We start from the raw sequence: 24,976 nt of genomic DNA on the forward strand, positions 1-24,976 counted from the left end.
ATGAAAGCTAACAATAGTAACCGAGCTGAAATAGAAAGTGTTTTCTAGGCTGCCGATGAGCAGATTTGAGTACTTTCTGTGCTCAGCCCTATTCCCTTGTAAGGGGAATCCCAAGCAGGACAAGACGGGGGTCTTTTTCTTCAGGAGCCGGTAGCCCGTTTGTCGTCTTCCGGTAGCAATAGAAAGAAACCTCATTTGTGGTGGGGGCGACTGAATAGGTAGGCTTCTATGGAGTACCCCCACTTCTCTTGCCCAGGACTTCGGGCTGTGATGGGAAGCGCTCCAAGAGGCAAGCAATGGTTCATAGAAGGCCTAAGAGCCCTCACCCTGGTGTTTGCCCCCTTTTCCTCCGATGAGGCAAGGAGAAGCTAGAAGGTCCAAGAGGCAGGGTACAGAGGAGGTCCTCCTCAGTTGGGCCCCTGGAGAACACACTCCCTACTCCACCTAGCCATCTGCCCATCTACTTCTGAGCCTCTGTGGAGGCGCTTATGGGAGTGACAGAGTGTGGTGCCAAGGGCGGAGCCCTGGGGACTCCAGGACCCCTAACCAGCTCCGCCCCAGCCCCGCCCCCAAACACCCAGCCCCGCCTCCTGCAGCAGGCCCCGCCCCCTCCCGGGGCGGACTGGGGCTTTTATTGCCCAGCCTGGCCCGGGAGCCTCCACGCGGAGAGGCTCCCGCCGCCCAGAGCTGCGGCCTCCGCATGGCATGGAGGAGCCGCTCTCACCCCCACCGGAATCCCGGCTGCTCTCGCCGCCGCTGCAAGGAGGCGGAGCCGCAGCTGCTCCGGAGCCGGGAGCCCGGCAACACCCGGGACATGAGACCGCGGCGCAGCGGTACAGCGCCCGCCTGCTGCAGGCCGGCTACGAGCCCGAGAGGTGACGCCCAGGGCAAAGCGCGCGGGCGCATCCGGGGCGGGCGGCAGAGGAGGGCGCAGCAGCTCCGGGAAACTGGGTGGCGCTGCGGGGGAAGCCAGGAGCAGGTCCCCTCCACCGCCTGCACCTCTAACTTCCCCAGATGCGGTTAGACTGCCATACACCCGATTCTGGCTGGGGGATGCAGGCGGGCACTGTGCAAACAGTTCCGTGCTGCGTTATTCCAGGGAGCAGGGGAGAGGGTGCAGGTTGTTATATCGCTCCCTAAAATTTTATCTCGTGGTGCGACTTAGACTACACTCTCAGCGACGCTTGGTGCAAGTGGCTCTGACCTCTGCGGTACAAGTAGTGCTTGTTAGAGTCCCGGCCCAACCAACCTTGCTTCCTCCTCAGCTCTTTCTTCTTCCTAGAACTGTCTTCTTCAGTGGGTGTGGGTGTCCGGATTGAGTGTCTCCCTAGGACCAGGTGAAGGGACCTGCTCTCCCTCACCAGGCACCGACATCGATGAGGCTGCAGTTGCTTGCTCCCTCAAAAGACTCCGGACCCCCATGCAGGGGTCTGGAAGGCAATGAATGAGGGTCGCTGGAGAAAGAGTGGGGGCGGTGAACTGGGCCTCAAGGGAACTAACTAGCTGAAAAAAAGAGACAGCGACTAATCTCTGGATTGTATCGCAGTTTGAAATGCAATCCTACTGTCCTTCCGATCCAGGGGATTTGGACTTCTTTCTCTACCCCATCTGCTGGTGCTCAGCAGCTTGGGGAGGTGACCTGGCAGCTGGGCTTTGGGGGGAGGGTGGTCTGGAGAATTAGCCAGGTAGCACTGCCCAGGGTCTGGCAGCTTATGTAAGAACCTTTACCAGCTTTAGGGGCTACCAAGCCCAGCCCCTCTTGCCGTTGCAGGCTGGCTCTTTAGAATTGACTTAGACTTAGGCAAGCCCCATCCGTTTTTCTAGAATAGAAACCTAGGTGGAAGGGCTTGAGGTTATAGAGAGGTGCCACTGTATAAGAGGAAGCACTTGTGTGCAGGAGAGAAGCCGTGCTAGAAGTGTATAATGTTATTTCTGAGGTCAGACTTGGGCACCCAGACCATCCCTTTGGGGCCAGTGCCAACCTCACACCCTCCTGCCCCGGCCCCCGCCGCCGCCGCCCCTTAGGCCCAGTAGAGCCTATGTAAACCTAAAGGCCCTAGCCAGGTGGTATGAGATTCAAAACCTGCCGGCTAGCCCACTGGCTGCCTCCAACCTGGAGCTGTAGGAAGAGGCAGTGGGCTTGAGTCCAGGGTTACTGCTCTCTGACTTGAACTTGGGTGATCCATGTCCCCTTATCCCAGCTTAACAAGGCTAATGTTGTCATTACCTTTTCTCCCCTAAACATGTTTTGAAATCTTGTTCATCTAAACAGTCTCAGATCAGATAGAATCCTGGGCTGCCTGCCTGAACCTCAGAGCCCTGCTGGACACTATTCCCCTATTCCCTTGAGCAGCTGCCTTGGACCTGCCCCCTGCCCTTGAAACTGTGAGGTGGGGAGTCTCAGGGGACCAGCTGCCCTTCCTTTCGTTGAAGAGGCCCACTGGTTGCCTGGTATCTCCTCCCCATGGAGGAAGCAGCTGGGGAATTGCAGGAAGAGGGAGGAGGGAAGCCAGGGGGATGGATTAAGTCTCTAGAAAAGGACAGCCTAACCCAGCCTTGAGCCTGGCAGCTTAGAGTAATGAAGAGCTCTGACATAGGTCAAAGCAGGAGGGAGCACGGGGCCCTGAGGTCTGTAATCACTGGGAAGGTGACCCTCCCCACAGCTTAGCCTAACAGCCTCCCCTTCTGGGGCCCAACGTTCTATGCTGGGGCGGATGTCACATTAAAGTTACCAGAGACTGTGGGACCCAGCTGCTCTCCTGGGCCCTAGCCTTGGCTGAGTCCTGAATCAGAGCCTGTCTTGACTCATGCTATAGGGAATAGTGGCCCCCAGCAGGCTCCTTAGAAACCCAGAGAGGCCGCTGGGGCAGGCCGTACTCAGAGCCTATGACTGACATGTGGCTATTTCTTGTATGTCCAAGAAGGGCAGTTTAGAATGACCAGCATCCCTGGTGCTGGCTCCCTGTATGGCCTAGGCTTCTAGAGTAAATCTCTGGGTGTTGGAGGATCAGAGGGCATCCCTGGCAAGTAGTTACCAATACCTACTTTGCCAAGAACTCCACTAGTCGATTCTCCTTTCTAATGCTCTAGGGCCTTCAGAGCTCCCACCAGGATCTGTCCTTTGGGCTCCAGTGGTGAAGAGGGAAGATTGGGGTCTGTTATACCACACCCCCACCTCCCAAGAGCCAAGAAAACATCTGCAAATCTTCTGTAATACTTTGGGCTCTCTAGGAGACTTTCCTTTCCCTCTGCTCATGGATGGAACAGCCCATGTTTTCCTGGCAGGGCCCCGGGGGCATCACTGGGGAGATTGGGCACCCTAGGGAGCCTGAGGACTTGGAAGCCAATGCTCCCCTGGGCCTGGCTGTCAACACACTGAGAGGTAAACAAACCCAGCCTTCCTGGGATGGGGAGTAAAGGAGCCACACAGCCCTCAAGGCTGGGAGAAGAGTGTCTGTCTCCTTCCCACCCAGTTTTCTCCCCAACCTTGTGGGAACTTCAGGAGGCCAGGCTAGTGGCTGGTAGAAGCTGTTGATCTGTGAGTAACCATGGTCTTTCTGGTCACTTCCACCTTCCTTCATGTGAGTGGATTTGCTACTTAACCTTATTGTCTCTCAGATCGAAATCTGGGCCTTGTTGGCCATTCAGAAATGACTGCTAAAGTCCTCTTGTAGCAAAAAAAAAAAAAAAAAAAAAAAAAAAAAATTAAATCTCCTGCCTCTGTCCTTGTTTGTATGCAAACTTGTTTATGCCAAGGTCCCAAACCTTTGGGCCTTCCCCGACATCCTACCCCACATTGCTATCCCAAATCAAAACAAACTTCTTCTCTAGACTAACATACCTGTTCTCTAGACCTTGCAGGGACTGAGGATGAGTGTACTCTGTGTGTGTGTGTGTGTGCGCGCGCGCGCACACACACGCACGCGTGTGTATAATCTGGGACCAGGAATAGAGAGCCCTTCCCCTTCTGAACTGAAGGTCCTGCACCTATGCGTGAGGAGACCCAATAATTGTCAATTAATAGATTGTGGAGTATATGTGCTCATTTATGAAAAATACTGTCGAGGACTCCAAGGCTTCTGAAATGTCAAGAGTGTCATTGTTAAAAAATGCTTGCTCCTTAGGAATTGCATGGGGTCGGAGCAAGGGGAGTGATCAGGGCCCATCTATGTGTTGGGGAATTGTCGGTTCCGACTGATATTTCAGGGCGCTGGGATTTTATCGGGGTTGAGAGAATGACTACTGGGAGAGGGCAGAACCATGCTAGGGGTACCCCTGGGTAGTTAATGGAAAACTGCTGTGGCTCTTTGACCTGAGGGGCCCAGACTAGGGGTAAGCCCGGGGAGATACCCTGCTGGGGTTCTAGGGCGCACGTTGAAGAGCAGCGAAGGGGGCGTGTCTCCGCTTGGCTTGCGGTCCCCTCTTTCCCTGGTCTTACAGCCTGCCCGCAGTCCCCGCCCTGGTCGCCAGAGTCGAGGTGCCATTGCGGGTGATGGGGCATAAGTGGAGCAGCGGCGGTGGAGCGAGCCAGCCGGGCAGGGCCTTTGTGCGACGAGGGGCGGAGGCAGCGGTCCCCGAAGGAGGGGCTGGAGAAGAGGGCGGTGCCCGGGGCCTCCCTCCGCAGCCGCAGCCCCCGCCCCCGGCCCACGGCGGCAGCGTGGCCTCGGTGCGCGTCAGCGGCGGCGGCGGCGGCGGCGGTGGCGGAGGCAGTGGCAGCGGGGCGGCCCACGCGGGTGTTTATGTCGGGTCGCGGTGTCTCCCAGCAGCATGGCGGACTACCTGATCAGCGGCGGCACCGGCTACGTTCCCGAGGATGGGCTTACCGCGCAGCAGCTCTTCGCCAACGCCGATGGCCTCACCTACAAGTAAGCACCGGGCTCGGCCCCACCTGGGCGCGCGCACCGCCGCCCGGCGGTCCCTGGCCTCCGCCCCACACGTGCACGACTGTCCCTCGCTGACGCCCTCATGCCCTCGCCCAATAAGAGTGACTTGGGGCCAGTGGGGGGCTGGGCAAGGGCAGGAAGGAGGCTCGCGCCAAGAATAGAGAGGGACGTGGCACAGCGGCATCACTGCCCAGGGAGCCTTGACCGATAACTGGCTAGATCCGAGGCCACCCTGCCCCTTGCTATTCTCCCGAGCATCTTGGCCACCCTGGAGAGGCCTTGGGACCTGCGGGAAGACGAGAAGTGCCTTCCTCCCTCAAGCCACACTGTGAAAGCAGGGAGGTCCCAGGATCCCATCTCAGGCAGCTGGTTGAATCTCAGGCAGCTGGTTGAATAATGACCCCCCCCCCCACTCCAGGAGGGGCCCCTTTGGGCAGTAGGATGGCCCTTTCTTGTGCTTCTACCTGCCCACAGGTTGGGACTGGTGCTCTCCGTGAAGATTCTGTGCCTACCCCTCAAACCCACTCCACGTGGCTTCTTGGAGAAAGATAGAGACTTACCTGTCTGCCTCAGGCTTAGTTTGCATTTTCCTGTGGGCCATAGGCCAGTTCTCCCCGCGGGCCTGGCACTAACTGTGCCTCCTGGCTGCAGGACAATGTCCCTGCCAGGAAGGAGCATCAGAACCCTTGATTGGGGCAGAGTAATGGTGCTGAAGAGCCAATAGTATCTGTGGCCTGTCACCTGTCATCTCTACCCTGGCTCATAAGCATTCCTGTTTTGGCAGGCACTTTCCCCATCACTCCTGAGAAGGGTACCCTCTTGCCTGCCCACAGGTGAGGGATGATTATATTTAGGAAATGCCCGTAGGCCCTAGACTCCAGTGTTTCTTCTCTGGCCTCTAAGTGAGCCACAGAGGGAAATGAGTTGCCAAGGGAGGTCAAGGTGGGATAAAAATCCTTTGCTGCTTTGGTGGGCTTTGGTGGTGACCGAGGGGCCAGATCTTTGGTAGGATTTTGACTGGTCTTTTAGGGAAGTTTGTGTGGAGAACTCAGTTTCTTTCTAGGCCTGGCAGCAAATTAATCACAGTACTCCTATCTGCCCTGTGGCTTTTGTTTCCTGCACGGGAAGTACCTCCTGCTTTGCTTAGCTGGGCGCGGACTGTTTCTAAAGTGCAGGGCATTTGCTTAGGAGTGTGTCTATCTAGGCTTGTTATGACTTCAAGAAGACTCTGCCCACAGCAGCATCATTGGCCTGTGGCAATGTGTACCTAAAGTATCACGTAGGCCTGTTCTTCCTTCCTAGGCTTCCCTTGACTGTTACCACACTCAGGTTGACAGCTGCCATGCTCTGGCTGGTCCTAATTGTGTGGACTTCTGGCTGTTTCCCATGTATGTTAGTTGCTCCTGTCCCAGTGCCTGGTCTGTTAGAACATGCCTGAGCTTAGCTCTCTGGGGTCCCACCAGCTGCTTTGAACCTTGTGTGACTCAGCAGTCCCAGTCCTGTGGTGTACTCGATGCTTATCTTGTGCTGTGTGCTGGGTTGTGCTTGGGTCATGTTGCATTGCAAACTTATGTTTAGATTCTTTTTGTTGTTGTTGTTTTTGTTTTTTGAGACAAGGTTTCTCTGTAACTTTATGAGCCTGTCCTAGAACTCACTCTGTAGACCATGCTGGCCTCGAACTCACAGAGATCCTCCTGCCTCTGCCTCCCCAGTGCTGGGAATAAAGGCGTACACCACCACACCTGTCAAGACATATCTTAAACCAGGCATGACGGTACGTACCTATAATCCCACCAGGTTGAAGCAAGAGAATCATAAATTCAAGGTCATTTTAGACAGCATAGTGAAATACTGTTCCAAAAGGGACAAAGGCAGCCAGGTATGGTGGCTCATGTTTGTAATTTCACCTTCCTTCTTCAAGGAAGAAGGTGAGTTTGGTATTATCTTTGGCTACACAACAGAAAACCAGGCCAGCCTGGGCTACACAAGACCTTGTCTTTAAAAACAAATAAACAAAATTTAAAAACAACAGATGAAGCGGTCTTCAAAGGTATGCATTTTGTCTACTGTGTGTGACCATATAGAGAACTTCTGTGTTCTTTCACAAGCTCTGGGTGACACCTTCAGATCCATAGACCTTCTGCCATTTTGGGCTCTAGTTCTTGAGGTTGAAGCCATCAGGGAATTATGGGGTTGTGATGCAGAAGGTTCTGATGATGGGGCAGCAGGGTCGGGTCCCAGCCTCTCTGCTCCCATCTAGGATGACAGGCAGACCCTGGTCCTCTCGGGCACCCCACCCACCAGTCTTTCTCCTTCTGTCTTCACAGCGACTTCCTGATCCTCCCAGGGTTCATAGACTTCATAGCTGATGAAGTGGTAAGCTCCTCTTCCTTTGACTCAGGGAGGGGGCTGAATTCTTGTTCAAGGGCAGGTTGTGGGAGAGGCTTTCCTGGGGAATGTGCTGTGGCTGTTACCCTTATTGTTGTGGGAGGAACTGGTACACAGGGCAAAGGGTCACGCCTGAATGGGGCAGAGGCATCTGGGCTGGGGTGGGGGGATCCTGGAGAGTACTGAGTGGCAGCCTCACACGGGTTTAGAGGATGCTGTCACCAAAGAAGTTGGAGCATAGGCTCAGGAGAGGCCCCGTGAGGAGAGGGGTTGGGAGTGGCTGCTTTATTGTATAGACAATGAGCATTGGCCCTTGTCTGAAATGCTGAGCAAGGACTATGCTCTAAAATTACGGGCACTTTGAATACAGTGTTCAGTGATTGGGCACTGACCCATAATGGACAAGAACTGGCAAGAGGGTTTGAAGGAATAGGACTGGGGTTGGGGGATGGGCAGGGAGGACTTTGGACAATTACAAGGAAACACAATGCTTTGCTTTCCACGAGGGCCTAGCCATGAGCCCTATCGATGAATAATTAGTTAGGGGTCTGAGAAGAGTAATGGCGATGGTGTAAGCCAGGTTAGGAAAACGTGCGGTGATCCTGTCTTGAATTCACACCCATTTGAAACACCTGTTTCTGTATTTCCATTCTCGTGAAAGGCCTGAGAGCCCGCATGTGCCTAAATCGTTCGTATATTGAGGAAATTCAGGTTTAGCCTGTGTGTATAGAGCTGACCCAGGCAGATTTTTGGAGGGGAAATTTGAGCTATTCTGGTTGTTCCCTTCTGACAGCAATTAGGAAGGCCCTAGCCTTTTAGTTTAACCAAGTTTTTACTGAGCATCCTGGCCTTGTGCCAGACTCTGGTCTGGCTGCTAGGAAGAGCTAGAAAGACATCTGCCTGGTCAGGAAGGTGGTGATTGCTTGTGTCATGATGGAAGGAGAGAAGGTGTGATTTTTCTAGGTATGGGCTTTGCTCACACTCTGTGTATGTGCTTCAGGGGCCCGTGAGCCTCAAAAGATTTAAGCCAGAGTCTGTTTGGAGGGTTTGGGGGCTACACCAATGGTTATTGGCTGGAATCTCAGAAGGGTCTGTGGTTTGGCCTTATATAAAATGTAGCCAGACAACCTGCAAATGTATTTAGGCAGAGTGTCTCTTATCCAGAATACTCAAGACCAAGTGATTTTAGATTTTTAGATTAGATTTTTTGAACACTTTCATATATATATAAAACTATATATAAATCTAACCCCAAACTCATTTATATTATATTTACACCTTACATGCTGCCTGAAGATCATTTTATAAAGTGCTTTTTCTTCATTTGAAGGTGACCTGCCCTGTGAGGTCAGGTGTGGAACACTGCACTTGCGATCATGTCACTACTGAAAGCACGTTAGGGTTTAAAGTCTTTTGGATTTGGCATCTGCAGATCAGGGATGTGCACCCTATGTTAACTGTCCTGACACTTGTCTTGAGTTCTAGACCCTTAGCCATTTATGTTCCTACGTGGCTAATAGGTGCCTTCCTGGTCCTCCCTTTGCCACCAGCCCTTGTAGCCTAGAACCCACTTACTGTGCATCTGGTGTCACTTGGCCCTGGCCTTCCCTCCCCTCTCCTCACTCCTCCTCCCCTGTCCTCTTTACTATTCTTTTTGGTCTCATATAATCTGGGCTGGCCTGGAATTCAGCATTAGTCAAGGCTAGCCTTGAACTCCTTATCTTCCTGCCTCATTTTGGGATTATGGGCCTGATATTCCAAATTCGTGGCTTTCATCCCAGCTGAAATGACCTTGGCCATGTGCCTCATGTCTTCTGTCTTTCCAAGAGGAATGGTCAGCTCCCTGAGAGCTGTTCTGCTCACTGCTGTGCCCCCAGGGCCCATCCTATACAGGACACAGATGCTGGTGAACGTTTGTACTGATAAAACCCTTTAATGGACCTTGCTTCCATCCTCAGGACCTAACATCAGCCCTGACCCGGAAGATCACACTGAAGACACCACTGATCTCTTCTCCTATGGACACCGTGACAGAGGCAGACATGGCCATTGCGATGGCTGTGAGTCTCTTGCCTGGTTGGGGGGTGGCAGGTGGCGGGTGGGGTGTGTGTGTGTGAACAGGAACGGACTGACAGAGGAGGCTAGCCCTTGGCTCTTACCTTACTTCCTTTCTGTACCAGCTCATGGGAGGAATTGGTTTCATTCACCACAACTGCACCCCAGAGTTCCAGGCCAATGAAGTACGGAAGGTCAAGGCAAGTACTGGTCCCCAAAAGATGTATCTGGCTTCATCCTCTAGCTAACTGATGTGGTCCTAGGTGCCCTTGCTCACAATGGAATATGGGCTCAGCCCTCCTCTTCCCATTGGACCTCACCCTGTCGAGGGCTCTGGCTCTCACTGGCATGCCAGAGTTCCCTTTGTCCCTTGTGGTCAGGCTACATGCCACCTCTGGATTTTTTGCAACTCTTTTCTTCTGCCCACAGAAGTTTGAACAAGGCTTCATCACAGACCCTGTGGTCCTGAGCCCTTCACATACCGTGGGTGATGTTCTCGAGGCCAAGATACGACATGGATTCTCTGGCATCCCCATCACTGCTACGGGCACCATGGGTAGCAAGCTGGTGGGCATCGTTACCTCCCGAGACATCGACTTTCTGGCTGAAAAGGACCACACTACCCTCCTCAGTGAGGTGCTTGCAGGGCAGGGAATGCAGAGCTTGAAGCACAGAGGGAACTCCACCCTCAGGGGTCCCAGATTGGTGCTTGTGACCAGGGACCATAGGGAGGCCTGGTCCTTCTCTCTCACCCGCCAACCTGCAGGCAAATGTTCCTGGCCCCACAGGTGATGACACCACGGATCGAGCTGGTGGTGGCCCCAGCAGGGGTGACGTTGAAAGAGGCAAATGAGATCTTGCAGCGCAGCAAGAAAGGTACCGAGGAGTAGACATCCCAGGCCCCCTTCCTCTGCAGCAGGACTGCCATTATTTCCCAGCCTTTCATGTTGGCCCAGTGATGACACTAGGTCTTGGGGAAAACTTGAATAACCCTAGGCAGCCTGGAGCAGGATCCCCGATACTCTGCTACTGGCTTGCAGAAGCCCGTTCCTGATTCAGTGTCTTCCCAGGATGTTTTCCCAACTAGTCCTGAGAGGTGCTTGTCATAGTAAAAGAGCTTTCTGTTCTTAAGAGTCTGGGAAAGGGCTGAGGTTGTGGTGCAAAGGCAGACTTTGCATTTAACTTGGGAGGCCCTGGGTTCCATCCCTAGGAGAGCAAAAGTCTGGAGAGTGCTGCTTCCCATGAACCCCATGAGCCAGCAAGGTGGACCAGTGCAGGAGGAAACTTGGCTCCAAGCTGGATGACCTGGATTCTCTCCCAGGGACCCAGATCAGAAAGAGGGGACCAACTCTGGCAAGCTGTCTGATCTCCGTATGTGCAGCATAGCATGCACACAAACAATTTAAAAAGGAAGTACACACGGGGTGCAGCGTAGAATTTCACACAACACTATAAAAAAGAGTTACACATGGGAGCAGGACATGGGGGCTCATGCCTGTATTCCCAGCACTTCAGAGGGAGAAGCAGGAGGATTTTAAGTTCCAGGATATATGATAAGACCTTGCCTCAAAAAATTACCCATGTAACCAGGCATGGCGGCACATGCCTTTAACCCCAGCACTCAGAAGATAGAGGCAGGTCCTCTGTTTGTTTTTGTTTTTCTCTGTGTAGCTTTGGAGCCTATCCTGGCACTCGATCTGGAGACCAGGCTGGCCTCGAACTCACAGCCTGCCTCGAGGCAGGTCCTCTGTAACTTGAGGACAGCCTGGTCTACATATTGAGTCCCAGGACAGCCAGAGCTATACAGTGAGACCATGCTTCAAAAACCAAACAAAAAGAGGAAAAAAGAAAAATACTTACCAATTAATTGGTTTCTCAGAGTGCTTCAGTTAAATTTATTTGATGGGGAAGTTGTTTGTATAACTTTCACTATGTCCCTGGGGGCTATTGCTTCCCGGTCTCCAGTGGAGAGTTCTTTGTGGTTTGTAATAGGCAGGGAGGACCCACCTCATTCCCTCAGGGCAGTCCCACGTGGTGCCTTGTCTGAGTACTTTGTGCTGTGACCTGGCCCAGCAGGTGAAAGGCTACCAGAGCTCAGGGGTCAGGATGCTATCCAGGCACCAGGACAGGAAGAGTCTTAGGAACTTGCTTGCTTGGGAAGGTTCTTTGCTTCCTGATCCTTGGGAAGAGGGCCAGAGGTGGGTGCTGTCACCTAGTGGCTGATTTAGGTACTTCAGAGGTCTCTGGTTCCATTTTCACCCCATCTTCCTATCCACCCCAACACCTACTTCTCTTTCCTCCTGGTCAGGGAAGCTGCCCATAGTCAACGATCAAGATGAATTGGTAGCCATCATTGCACGCACAGATCTGAAGAAGAACAGAGACTACCCTCTGGCCTCCAAGGACTCCCACAAACAGCTGTTGTGTGGGGCAGCTGTGGGCACCCGGGAAGATGACAAATACCGCCTGGACCTGCTCACTCAGGCTGGCGCTGATGTCATAGTGCTAGTAAGGAGGTGGTTGGTGGGCTTGAGTCCTGTACAGCCCTATTGAGCCTCTGCCTCCCCCATTGCTTTCCTTTCTCTCTGCTGCTCTGGTGTCAGAATTAGGCTAATTGTAGAGCCCAGAACAAACTGTGCTATCCTCCAAGGGTTCTCCCCACATATAAGTTTATCTTCACTCTATAATTACAATTCACACTCACTGACAGGCCTCCACTTGCCAGGCACTAAACTGGATTTTACAGATGTCCACTTGTTTAATTTTTGCAGCAGCTCCTTGAGTTACAGCTGCCATTCCCAGTCATAGATGATAAAACCGAGACTCAGAGTAGTTCAGTGATTTCACTGGGCTAGTGAGTTGGTAGGCTAATAATATCTGTTTGTCATGGCAATGGACTTGTACAGGAAGTAGGAACAGGCTGCACCTGCGAGTTAATACCAGTAGGTTTGTTAAACTTTATGACGGGCAAAGCAGGCCCTTCTGAGAGAATCTGCAAAGAGTTGTCAAGTAACTTCCCAGACGAAGAATGGGTCCTCTGGTTCCTAACTCGTACGGTTTCAGGGATCCATCCTCCTGCAGTGAGGGGACTTGGCTGTATAGCCTGAGTTTTTCTGTCCCCGTTCACAGGATTCTTCCCAGGGGAACTCAGTGTATCAGATCGCCATGGTACATTATATCAAGCAGAAGTACCCCCACCTCCAGGTGATTGGAGGAAATGGTGAGTGCGAGGTGGCCCTTCTCAGTCCTCAGAACTCCTAGTCAGTGGCATTGCCGGCAAATGGGGCAGTCAAGGGGTAGGATGGGCTTGGTCTAGCACTTTAGGTTGGGGGAGGTAGAGTAAGATCCTAGGATGTTCCTGGGCATGGTGGGAACACTACCCTCACATTCCTCTGTCTGCTTCCTCCATCTCCAGTGGTGACAGCAGCTCAGGCCAAGAACCTGATTGATGCTGGTGTGGACGGGCTTCGTGTGGGCATGGGCTGTGGCTCCATCTGCATCACTCAGGAAGGTGGGTACCCACTAGGGGAAGGAGGAAGGACTGCCATTTAGGACCACCCTGGCCAAGATGGCCTCACAGCCTCACTTTTATACTACAGATATATGAGTGTCTGCCTCACTAGGCTTTCTCAGGAGGTGGGTTCAGGATGGCCTGTGCCCAGGCTTTACCCTGTCTTGGGAAGGAAGAGGTAGATGGTATAGACAGATGAGGGCATGTGAGTTTTGGGAGTGGACCAACCTGTTTTGAGACCTGGTTGTGGAGACTGTCTGGATTGGGTTGGTACGACACTTAAGTATAAAGGTGTATGTTGGAAGACAGCTGAGGGCTTGGATGGCATTTGTGACCAGATCCTGCCTAAGGTGTGAAGAAAACATGTCTCATTAGAAACCCACATTGCCATGTGTAATAGTCGAGGGGAACTTCCCAAGGGGGAGGGAAAGAGAGAGAGGGAATATAAGAATAGAACCAAAGGAGGCCTTAAGGACCCAACTCTGGTATTAGCTGCCAATACAGAGGACTCCTTCACAGGGAGCCATATCTCCCCAGTAGAGGATGCTAGAGACCACCTGTCTTGAGGTCCTGTTTTCTGGAGGCTGGCGCTGGTCCCCTGATCTGTATCCCTTGTGATGCTGTTGGTGGCTTAGGTACCTAGAACGGCATTCCCCCTGCTGTTGCTACTGGGTCTTTTCTTAGGCCCCAGAAACACCATCTCTCCCCATCCCTCTCCATTAGTGTTGATAGACACAAGAAGGGACAACTGACTCATGTCTGTCCTGTGCATCCCACTCTCCTCAGTGATGGCCTGCGGACGGCCCCAGGGCACGGCCGTCTACAAGGTGGCTGAGTATGCCCGGCGCTTTGGGGTGCCGGTAATAGCTGATGGTGGCATCCAGACCGTGGGCCACGTGGTCAAGGCCCTGGCACTTGGAGCCTCCACAGGTGAGCAGAGCACTTTGCATTGGGCAGGTGGAGCTGGGAGCCAGTGGGACAGTTGGAATACTGTGGGGGAGGAGGCATTCATCCCTCAACCTCGACCTCTGTAGTGATGATGGGCTCCCTGCTGGCTGCCACCACGGAGGCCCCTGGCGAATACTTCTTCTCAGATGGGGTGAGGCTTAAGAAGTACCGGGGCATGGGCTCTCTGGACGCCATGGAGAAGAGCAGCAGCAGCCAGAAACGATACTTCAGGTTCATCTTGCATGCTCTTGACCTCAGACTGCAGCCATCCCACACATCACACACACACACACACACACACACACACACACACACGGCAGATGCAGTCTAACCTGACCAGAGCCTGGGATACTTGACCTGGAGGCCACATTGTCTCTGTTGTTTCCCAGTATGTGGCTGTGGTTGCTACAGGGATGCTCCTGGGTGTACCCTTCCTGCCTGTACCCTGCAGAGGTGGGGTGGGGTCTCTGAGCCTTGGGCTGCTGGGCTCAGCCTCCCCACTCTCCATGCAGTGAGGGGGATAAGGTGAAGATTGCACAGGGTGTCTCGGGCTCCATCCAGGATAAAGGCTCCATTCAGAAGTTTGTGCCCTACCTCATAGCGGGGATCCAGCATGGCTGCCAGGATATTGGGGCCCAGAGCCTGTCTGTCCTGCGGTGAGTGTTGTAACTTGAGGGGGCAGTAGAGAGTCTGGGGAGGCTTCCCTCCTTCCTCATCTTTTTCTGGAATGCTCTTGACCTATTCACCTGCGCACCTCCCAGATCCATGATGTACTCAGGAGAGCTCAAGTTTGAGAAGCGGACCATGTCAGCCCAGATAGAAGGCGGCGTGCACGGCTTACACTCGTAAGTCGGTAGCCTCTGCTGGTGCTGGGTTGGGCAGGCTCAAAGCACAAAGGTTCCAGGGGCCACGTGGCCTCTCTTGTCACCCTGTTCACCCTGGAACCTTGTCATGGAACCCTCATGCAGGCTGACTGCTAGCCCCTCCCAGGCTCCCTAGATCTTGCTTGCTCTGGAAGCTTGGTGGCTGGTGGCAGGGGCTGGTAGTGCTCTGGGGTCTTGCTGGTGGTGGCCCCAGGCAGGCAGCCAGGCAGCCAGGCAGGCAGAAAATGGGGGCATGAGCCCTCTGGTGGGGACACGGGCAGAGAGACAGATGCCAGGCCCAGTGCTGGTGTGACTGTGGGTTGGGGGCCGAGCTAGTCGGCAGCAGTAGCTGTAGGCATGCAACCCGCCCTGGTCAATAGGACACACCCCTAAGCATAGGCGGGCATCTAACTTGTCTCTCTTTCTGCCCCATCCTCCCGTAGCTATACCTTTCTGCCGTGTAAGTAACTGCGCTGCCGGGGCCAGGCATAGAATAGAGCAGGGGCAGTCTGGGTGGGCCATGGGCTGGGAGAATGGGAACTGGGTGGGACGTAGTTCTGGAGTGTCATCATGGGGCACAGACCCTGATGGACCCTTCGAGTCCTAACTTCTAGCACCATAGTGGAGGAGGCAGCCACAGCCCCTCATCCAACCAGAACATAAATCTAATTTTGAGGTACTAAGAGATACCTGTGATTACAGGCCTGGGCTATCCCATTATGAGGGCCCCAGTCACAATTCATGGGGGGCACAGTGCAAACAGGGCACAGTGCAAACAGGGCACTGAAGGTTAAGTGAGCTAGTTGCAGTCTGCTCCATGACAATAGCTTTGCTTTCCTGAGCTGTCTCTTCCTCCTGGGCACCAAGGACAGTTCACTCAGGTGTGGCAATGGCTGGAAGGAGCAAGGCTCCATCTGGGACTGGCAGGGTTTTTCATGGAGCCCTGGCCAAAGGAAGACAGAGGTCCAGGGCCACCTCTGCCTCTTCCTAGCCCCCTGGCTGAGAGGCAGACTATTCAGCCCCTCGCCCTCTCCCAATTATGGGGGCTCTTGGGCAAGAGGATGCTGGGAAGGGAGTAGGGCCGACACACTTTCTCTTAGCACTCTCTTACTTTGCCTTCGCAGTTACGAGAAGCGGCTGTACTGAGGACAGCAGTGGAGGCCAAGGCAGTGGAGGGAACGAACCTCGGGGTCCCACTCCAGGAACAGCCTCCCTCCATAACTGAGTGGTCCACGGACTTGCACTATGGGTTCCCCAGCTCCTTTCCAGGGAGAGGAGTGGAGTCCCTGAGGGGACTGTGGCCCCTCTCTGGGCAACCCCACAGAGTCAGGTAGCTTCCTGTGCCAGGCTGCCCCATGAGATCCTCTGGGGTCCCCCTTCTTCAGCCCCCTGAGCCCAGCCAGCCTTGGCTCACAGGCCCGGTGCCTGCCTCAGGTCTCTCTCGCTGCAGCCTGCTCTGGCCTAAAGTCCAGCTCTGACCCCTGGGGAAGGTGGCTCCTCCTGGCTTCTCCTATAGGGCACCTCTCTTGCTGCCCCTTTTCCCCCAGGAAATGGTGCTCTCCTGACCCTGCCTCTGGCCCACCCTTGGACTTCTGTCCTCAGCCATGTGGCACTTTGGGTTCTGGACTTAGGCCAGAGGGAGGTCTCTGCCCCCTTCCTCTGGCTTGAGGCTCCCATGGGCCCTGCTCCTCAGCCCGCTACCCTATCTCTGAACCTGGGGAGGGCCTAATTATGACCACCTGCCCTTCATTCCCGAGTCACCATCATCCCCAGGTGTACCGTTCCTGCCCTCTCCTCTCAGCTGCAGTTGAAGGCTTTAACTTTGCACACTTTGGAGTCACAATTCCGTCATTGTATATTAAATAATCTGAATACATCAAGCAGTTATCCATGCCTCTGCCATCCTGTTTCTTTCCTCTGACCACAGGGTGGCTGACCCCTATCCTAGTAGTGACTGGGAAGTCCCTTCAGAGCCTGACCTCTACGGGAAGATGAGGAGGGGCTGCCACACTTGAGGGTGTACTGATGTGGGCGGGCCATATGATAGGAAGTCTGCCAGGCCCAAGGCAGCTGCCCAGCAGCTCCTGCAACTAGGAAGTATCACAGAAGGGTTCACTGTAGCTCCCACTGAAACCTTGAACAGGTGGGAGTACGGTATGGAAGTGGCCCTGACCACTCAACACCTATGACCTCACCAGTGGAACCAGGCAGATAGATGGGTCAGCTTACTGTGATGCAAGACTGCTTGCAGCATCCGTCTCCCTGCTGAACAGATGTTGCTTTCCAAAGCCTCTGAAAACATGTCTGGATGTTCCAGCAGGAGATGGCAGCTTACTTGGACAACCTAGACAGAAGACCAGGTCTCTAGAGTTGAGAGGTCTTGGGACAGTCACATTGTCTTGCCACACTGCTGGTAGAGATCAGCAGTGGTCGCAAAGCATAATCACTGCTCAGATGGGCAGAGTGGAAGATGTCTTGGAAATGCCCAAGTGGCAGGGAAGATCAGCGGGTAGGAAATGTCCTGGTTTGTGATAATGATCCAGAAATGCTCCAGTGACTGCCAAGGTGGGGTCCTACAGGACCCAGGTGACATACCTTGAAGGTGGCTACCTTCACCCAGGCCCCACTCGCAGTAACAATTTTGGCTATGGGCCTGATACTGTTGAACATTGAGTCTGCACCAGGTTTTTGCTACAGGGTCTTCCAGCTTTGTGGCACTTCAGGACTGGGAAAGAGATTTGGTACCTTTAAAACCGCTGCAGGATCTGTCCAGAGAGTCCCTGGAGTTTGTGGACCTGTAGGCATCTAATAGTCAAAGACCATCCTAGCTGGTAGGATGCTTGGATCCCATAAGGTGGTAAAAGATGGGGGATGAACTAAATGAGGCATCCTACAGGAGTAGCTTGACCCATCCATTGAGGTGGGAAAGAGGTCCAGCCTTTTAGGCAGATATCAGACCAGCTCATTCTGAATCAAACTGTTGCTTGGATCAAAGGGAAATTCTCCCTTTGAATTAGATCTCATTGACCAACAGAGCTGACATTAGAATAGGTTACTTTACAAGCTGGTGAGCCCCAATGGTCTGGAGTTTATTAGCATTGGTTGACCTTTCTGGAGGAAGTTCTGGCTCATCAGGTGTCATAGTTTCTTTTCTCCTTGCTGTGATGAAATACTCTCAACTTAAAGGGTTTATTTTGGCTCATAGTCCCAGGTACAGTCCATCACAGTGGGGAAGTCAAAGCAGCAGGGTCTTGAAGCTTTGGGTCATAATCAGGAAGAGTGATGAGTGGCCTCAAGCCTATGGCACGGTGCCACCCATAGTGGGCAGGTCTTCTCACCTTAGTCCAGATAATCCCCCATAGACATGCCCAGAGCCTGTCTCCCAAGGGATTCTAGATCTCTTCAAGTGGACAGATAGATTAAACATCAGTTGGGTATGTTTCAGGCTATTTCAGAACGCCAATAAAGACCTCAGAAGCTCAGGATCATTGAGCCCCCAGCTTCTGAAACATAGCAAACATCAAGAATCGCTGTTGCAGAGGGAAACTGCTGCCAAACTGTGATTGCTGAGACTCTTTCCAAAGCATGTGTTTTAGGAAACAATTTCAGATAACTCAGCACTTATCCCATGGGTTCATGACCCCATGGGATAGGATGACTAGGGTTTGGGGGGATAACCCAAACAACATGCTCCCTCTGGCTGTCAGTTCAGCCACTGTGGCCAATACTCAAGCTGGACAGAAGCTCTGGGAAGGAAGGTCATAAGCCCCTGGGAACAGTGCCTGGTCAGGAGTCCAGCCTGGATGGCATCGTGCAGGTGCCCCTCTCTGGCACTCTGGTGCTGTATGGCCTAGGGTGCCATCAGTGTGGCTTATCAGAGACCAGGCTGTACTGCGGTAACACCTCAGGTCCTCAGTTTGTGGACAACAGCATTGGTGTGAAGGTGCAGCTACTCAGGCAGAACCATGTATCTCTAGTGGGCAGCCAGCCAGTGCCCCAGGTCCCCACAGTAACACCAATCAATCCCTGAGCAATCTGAAGTCGGCCCCAGCATGGGCATGGAAAGTGCAGGCCAGGTAGACCTGCAGGTACTTAGCTTTGGCTTCTGGCCTCATCCCCAGCAAGGATAGAAAGAGGAGCAGGGGTGGTGCCAGGCCCAGTGTTCAGCAGAGGGTGAGCAGCAGAAGACTCACATTGCTGTCATCTCAGCCAGGAGCATTTTGGCCATCTCTGGTGTACTATGGGGACAGACGAAGGAGGTGTATTGAGCATTCTTTGCTTCTGGTCCTCCGTGGAGAGCTGAGAAGGAAGATTTCAAACGGCATGAGCCAGGAGTTCAGGAGAGGCCTGGGCTAGCTCTCCCCTCAGGGTCATTTCAACTTATATGGCCCTAGTGTCAATCAGGGAGTAGACAGCCCAGCCCAGAAGGTAGGAGGGACAGCAACGCTATTGTGAATGAACAGCTTCCCCAGTCCCTCTCCTAGACCTCTCCTCTCATCTGGGAAGGGGACCCAGAGAGGAAGATGGACTCAGCCATAGGGACAGCTCCGTTTCTCTGCCCTTACACTGCATCTTGGTTCTCTCAAGTTCCTCTTTGACTTGTGAGGCCTGGAATCTGAGCCTAGCTTTACATACAGACAAGACTTAGGGCACTGGAAGACCAACCCTTACCTCTCCACGCCCACGGCAACCCTTTTGCTTTTATCTGGAGATCTTGCAGAGTCTGGTCAGAAAGAGTGTTGGGTTAGAAGCCCCTGAGCATACGGCTGCTGATGTGTCCTAGCAGGGTCCTTCACCTGAGGTGTGAGGAGTCGCCCCCCTAGACTTAACTTTTCTTCTAGCTCAGCTAGGAAGATGGGGGCGCTTGGTCCCCAGCCTTCTCTGTCCTCTTAGCGTCTGAGCCTCTGTCTGCCACCCCAGCCCAGTCAGAGGTGAGCAGTGACATCTGGACGGAAATTACAGTGTTTTGCTGGGACAGAGAGAAGCCAGGCTCTCCCTCACTTCAGACCTCAGTTTCCTTACTGGTGACAATGGCTGGGAAAGAGAAGCACCTTCATCAGAGGCACCACAGCTTTCTGTCTCTTGACCCCGAATCTCAGATAAGCCACTTTGGCCTGTACCTTCCACACAGCTTATCTCAGGGTCGGGAGAGGGTAGAGACTTCCTCAGGTACGCATCACCTGAAACGCGACTGCCCCGCTGGTGCCTGCTGCTTTCTCTTAGCCAGGGGTGAGGCAGAATGAACTGAGCTCCAGCATTTCATCAGGCAACTGTCTGGTTGGAAAAAGAAGGTTCTCCACATAGAGGAAAGGGAAGGCAGTCTACTAGGTCCCCAGGAACTGAATGGCTTGGAAGGAGAAGGGCAGGAGGAAGGGGAGTTTACATAAGGACCTTGCTGTGACCCCAACCGTCAGTCTCGTCTCCAACTCGAGCTTCTTCGTCCTGGCTGCACCCTCCTGGCAAACGCAGGCTACTGAAAAGCAAAATTCAAATCTGCACTGCGGATTCCGCACTACAGAAAATCAATTAAGGGGAGGGACTTCCTCCAGACCCCACTCCGTGGGTCCGCTTTCTCTCTGTGTAGGGAAGGACATGACTTCCACCCTCCCTGTAATCCAGAGGCCAAGTTCTAGTCCCTGGGAGAAATCTGAAGGCAAAAGGAGTAAAGAACTTTTCTGTGGCGAGGTGATGGCAGAATCGGAGCGGTCCCTGTTCCGGGATGGGACGCCTGGGTCTGGGTGCTTCAGAAGCAGTGTAGCTCTTCATCCAGCAGATGGCGCCAGAACCCACCGACTGCTGGGAGCCCAGGGAACCCAGCAAGGAGTTTCCAAGGCAACAGACAGCGTTTCTCAAAGCCTGGCCCTTGACAACCATTCCCTGGTTGCCGACGTCCATAGTAAATTTGGCTTCTGAAGGACAGAAGGAGCACAGAGGACAAAATAATCTCGGAAAGAGGCTATCTGGGGCAGCCCAGAAGAGTGAGGAGAAACCTCTTTAATACGATTGTTTATTACTCTCCATACGTGCCTGCTAGGCTGTCATATCCTCAGCTACCACACTCTGTAGGGAAGTAATGCATAGCGTCCATTATCATGGCAGGCATAAATGAGACTCAGAGAGAGAAAGTAGCTTTCAGTCACCAGCTAGTCGGACCCTGGGCCTGCCTTGGGGTGGTTGTTCCCTTGTACCTGTGAAGTATCCAAGCAGTGTTGGGGTAGCTGGCAATAAGGTTTGCTGGGAAACCAAGAGCAAAGCAGAGCAGACGGTGTATAAATGCTAAGTGAATACCGGCTCTCCCAATCCAGTTCTGTCCATGCTGACTGAGTGGGGACCCTCTGCTCAGGGTCTTCGCTCTGGTGAGTGGCACCTGATTACATCAAAGAACCATAGAGGTGGAGGGAGGGGCATTTAGGCAGGTTTATGTGACGGTTCCCAAACAGTACAGCTCTCCAAGAAGGGCACAAAGCTGGAAACTACAACTGTTGTAAAGAGAAGAGAGGAGGCTAAGGGTTAGGTCTTGGAGACCTAAGGAGAAAACCACACTCAAATGAGTCAAGAGACAGATGTGGCGTCTTCTGGTCAGTTCAGTTAGCTGGTCTGTACTCACCCAAGACCTGATCTCACTGCCTCCGCATCTCACTGAACGCGGCTAGTACTGAACTTCTGACTCCATGCATTACCTGAGTTCTCCAGAGAAACAAATCCAATGATCCGTGTATTTGTGTGTCTGCCTATCCACCCTCGAGATTTCTATCCAGAGAGACAGAGATGGGGAGACAGACCCAAAGACAGAATTATCTTGGGGAACCTATTTCCATGATAATAGGGATTGAGAGAAAGTGCAAAGGCTGCCGTCAGCAATGGGGAGACCCAGAGCACTCACTATTTTAAGTCCAAGTCCCTAAGCAGGAGACTTCTGTCCTAGCTGGGAGGCAACAGGCTGAGAGAATGAACTGTTACTCAGCCTTTGTCGTTGTTGCTTTATTTAGGTTCCTCTGGGATTAGGTGATGCCCACTCAGCTGTCGGGTTAGCTCTGTCTGTGCATCCAAATGTTAGCTTTACCCAGAAACACCAGTACACACACACACACACACACACACACACACACAACTAGAAATGTTTCTCACAGAATAATCTGGGCACCCCATGGACCAGCTGTGCTGTCACGTGTAATTGTCCACTATACTTCCCAGACACCTTTCTTTCTTTCTCACACATGCGCATTTAATCCACTACCAAGCCCCGTTGGCACCGCCTCCATAATATAGGCTATTGGGCCACTTCTAGTCTTTTCTACCACCCAAGCCATGACCACCTCTTACCTGCATTATAGCAATGAGCCTAGATTTTCCCCGGCTTCCACTGCTGCCTCCTTCTAGAGCCTTTTAAACACAGAAACTGGTTGACCCTTTCAAGATGTAAGTTGGGGATTTCGAAGGCCCTGTTATGTTTTCTTTCTGCTCAAAATAAAAGCCAGGCTCTTTGCTGTGACCTTCAAGGCCCTTTGTGATCTGACCCCTACATTGCAGACCTTGTTAACAGCTGTGTTTTCCTTGCCCTGTGGTGTACCCACTCTGGCCTCCTCGTTCTCCTCCCATGCTCCCATCAGGCCCTTTTAGTTTGCTTCTCCCAGAGAGCCCTCTTCTGCCTACTCCCTTCCCTTCCTACAAGTGTCTACTCCAGGGGTATCTTGATAGGCCTCCCAACACACACACACACACACACACACACACACACACACACACACACACGAGTTTACCCTCTCCCCTCCCTCCCTATCCCCTTTTTCTGCTTTATTGCTTTCCAAACACACCACAAACACACTCTGTGTGTATGCTGTCTGCTTTCCTCATATGACTGTATCTCTAAAGCATTGACACTCATACGTAACTGAATGAGCCTACAAAGCACATTCCTCACCTGTTACGTATCGGTAGGTATAGCAATGCTGAGGGTGCAGAGACAGACAGAGCTCGCATTCCTTTGAAGAACTCGGCACCTAGCAGGAGAGATCAGCTTTGATGTGTGTCGGTGGACAATTCAGGACCATGGAAAGATAATGCAAATACCGGCAGTCCTGGCAGGGTTTGCTCTATGCCTGGACCGTGTACACGCATTATGACACTATAAAACCCTGTGAGGTGGAGAATATGACTTCCCTTCCAGAGGACGATACAGGCTCAGAGAGGCAAAGTCATCTGCCCAAGGCCATCTAGCTGCTCAGCCGCTAAGCTGGGGCTGTGTCCTTATTCCCAGCCCTAAAGTCCCTTCTCTCTCTCCCAGGGGAAAACAAGAGGGTGCAGAGACAGATAGAAGAATGAGAGCTTTGGGGTGCAGCAGAGAGAGAGTGTGTCCAGCCTCTGCCAGCCTCTCTGCCTGCAGCCTAGGGCTGGTTGAGCTCCCTCCTGGCCACCAGCCGATTTGCCACACCCCCACCTTTGGCACAGCATTGACTACACAAGGATCCCTTTTGGGTCCGGTCATGCATATAACCACGGGCTGACAGGCCTCAGGGTGCCAGGGCAGCCAAGGGTGAGGTCACAGGCTGAGCACTCTGTACCCAGCCTCCCCCCTTTCATCCCAGGTCAGATTTTGCTCTGCTGGCTACAGAATTGCCCACAGCTTCACCCCAGCAGGCACTGGTTTCTCCCTGGCAAGGTTTAAGTGCACCAGCTCCCCGTTGCTGTGGTAACAAGGCACAACTCTATAGTTTAAGACAACATAAATTTCCTATCTTACTGTGGTGGAGATCAGAGGTCTAGGATTCACCCTCCCAGTTTCCCTTTTCTGGAGGCCCCAGGGAGAATCCATTCCTTTGCATTGAGAGTTTTTAAGACTACATAAAGTCTATGACTCATGGCCTCGTCTTAGCCCTTCAAGGCCAGAGCACAGTATCTTCAACTCCTCCTGTCTTTCTGACCTGTTAGGACATTACAGTCTTGCTTCTTTTTTCAAGGGCCCACTGTAGTCCTCCCATCTCCAGACTTAGAGCCTAATCATATTTGCCAATGTCCCTTTTGTCATATTGGGCACCACAATTCCAGGGGTCAGGTTGTAAACGTTTTCAGACGGCCCTTACTTGGCTTGACATACCTGTCTAGGATGCTCACCTCCATAAAGGTAGAGTATTTGTGGGATGCTTAACAAAAGCCAAACCACACAGACACCATCTGTTTCATCATCTTTAGGAAGTTTTGTGTGGATCCCTACTTTGCATATGGGCCCTATTACCTGTGATACCACACCCCGCCCCTCCAGGCCTCCTTCACTGATTGGAAACAAATCTTTTTCTCCTGAGACATCCCCCAGAGCCTGTGTGCTTTGCAGCTTTGTGTAGCCTGCAAGCTGTCAAGGCAAGGCAGAGGCTATGTCTCAGTTCCAAGGCCCCTGACATAGGGCAGGGAGGAACAGACACTCAGGGTGCTGGAAGCAGACAGGTTGGGCACATGGGTGGCCTCTGTGAATCTACACCATTCCATGAATGCAATTGTGTATGTATCTGTTTTTTGGGGGAGAAAGAAGAGTGGAACCCCACCATTAGGGGTTCAATAAAACCTGGTTTAGGTGGGGATGCAGTTTAGTTGTTAGAGTGCACCAAGGTCTTGGCTTGATCCTAAGCACAACACGGAACTTGTTACATGATGCCAGGCAGGAGGATCAGAAATTCAAGGTCATCCTTGGTTACCTAGGAAGTTTAAAGCCAGCCTGGCATAAATGTGACCTTGCTTCAAAAGGAGGGGGAGGGGAAAGTAACAAGAAGAAGAGGAAGAGAGAAGAGAGAAGAGACCCTGAATGGCCTTTCCTTGGAGGGAAACCCCCCTCTTTTAGCCAGCCTGTCACCTAGGTCACTCAGCACAGGGTAGGGAGTAGGAAGGGTTTGGGCTGTCCTTACTGCCCTGTTCTTATGAATTCATCTGGCTTTGATTGGGTGTAGGGCAGTAGAACTTTCTAGGATTGGCTGAAGACAGAGTTGGTCACCAAGATGGCTGGAGGTCCATAAGTAGAGAAAAATGATTCTAACAATGCCACCTGGCTCTAACCAACTCTGCTCACATAGGGCTGTGATGCAATCAGAGGCATCACTTCCTGGCATGCAGATCTGAGGATGCCATATCCACCTGTCTACCGATCTTCCCAGTCATGTGGAACATCCTGGGGTCCTCGGATCACACTTTGAACACAAAGACCTGGAGGACTCAGGCCATCTTCACCTAACCTTCCTCCTCTGCGATTACTCAGTGATGCAGTGTTTCTGGCACTATTACTGCATGAGGGATGGCTCTCTACAATCCCTGGTCCCACCTTCACTGATGTTGGTGGTGAGAGC

The 24,976-nt window shown here is 52.8% G+C and overlaps 1 protein-coding gene across 2 annotated transcripts; it reads left to right on the forward strand.

Moving 5' to 3' along the window:
* Positions 1-635: 635 nt before the first annotated feature.
* On the forward strand, positions 636-16,541 carry Impdh1 (inosine monophosphate dehydrogenase 1). 2 transcript variants are annotated; one of them, XM_027391333.2, is made up of 15 exons: positions 636-875; positions 4,764-4,865; positions 7,211-7,259; positions 9,230-9,331; positions 9,452-9,526; positions 9,756-9,962; positions 10,115-10,202; positions 11,635-11,834; positions 12,456-12,546; positions 12,742-12,837; positions 13,624-13,767; positions 13,872-14,016; positions 14,298-14,441; positions 14,547-14,630; positions 15,773-16,541. In XM_027391333.2, the coding sequence occupies exons 1-15, from the start codon at positions 706-708 to the stop codon at positions 15,792-15,794; spliced, it is 1,719 nt and encodes a 572-aa protein (XP_027247134.1). In that variant the 5' UTR covers positions 636-705; the 3' UTR covers positions 15,795-16,541. The 2 variants fall into 2 exon arrangements, with proteins under 2 accessions (XP_027247134.1, XP_027247135.1); XM_027391334.1 differs by having other exon boundaries at positions 706-875; positions 4,767-4,865.
* The last annotated feature ends 8,435 nt before the right edge of the window (positions 16,542-24,976 follow it).

Source organism: Cricetulus griseus, assembly GCF_003668045.3.
Source record: "Cricetulus griseus strain 17A/GY chromosome 1 unlocalized genomic scaffold, alternate assembly CriGri-PICRH-1.0 chr1_0, whole genome shotgun sequence".
Classification (NCBI taxonomy): Eukaryota; Metazoa; Chordata; class Mammalia; order Rodentia; family Cricetidae; genus Cricetulus; species Cricetulus griseus.

Excerpts from the sequence above, each read along its gene's own strand:
- Impdh1 (XM_027391333.2), top strand. The coding sequence starts at position 706 with ATGGAGGAGCCGCTCTCACCCCCACCGGAATCCCGGCTGCTCTCGCCG. Across the intron at positions 12,547-12,741 it reads CCAGGTGATTGGAGGAAATG|TGGTGACAGCAGCTCAGGCC; the intron begins GTGAGTGCGAGG and ends CTCCATCTCCAG. Across the intron at positions 14,631-15,772 it reads GGCGTGCACGGCTTACACTC|TTACGAGAAGCGGCTGTACT; the intron begins GTAAGTCGGTAG and ends TTGCCTTCGCAG.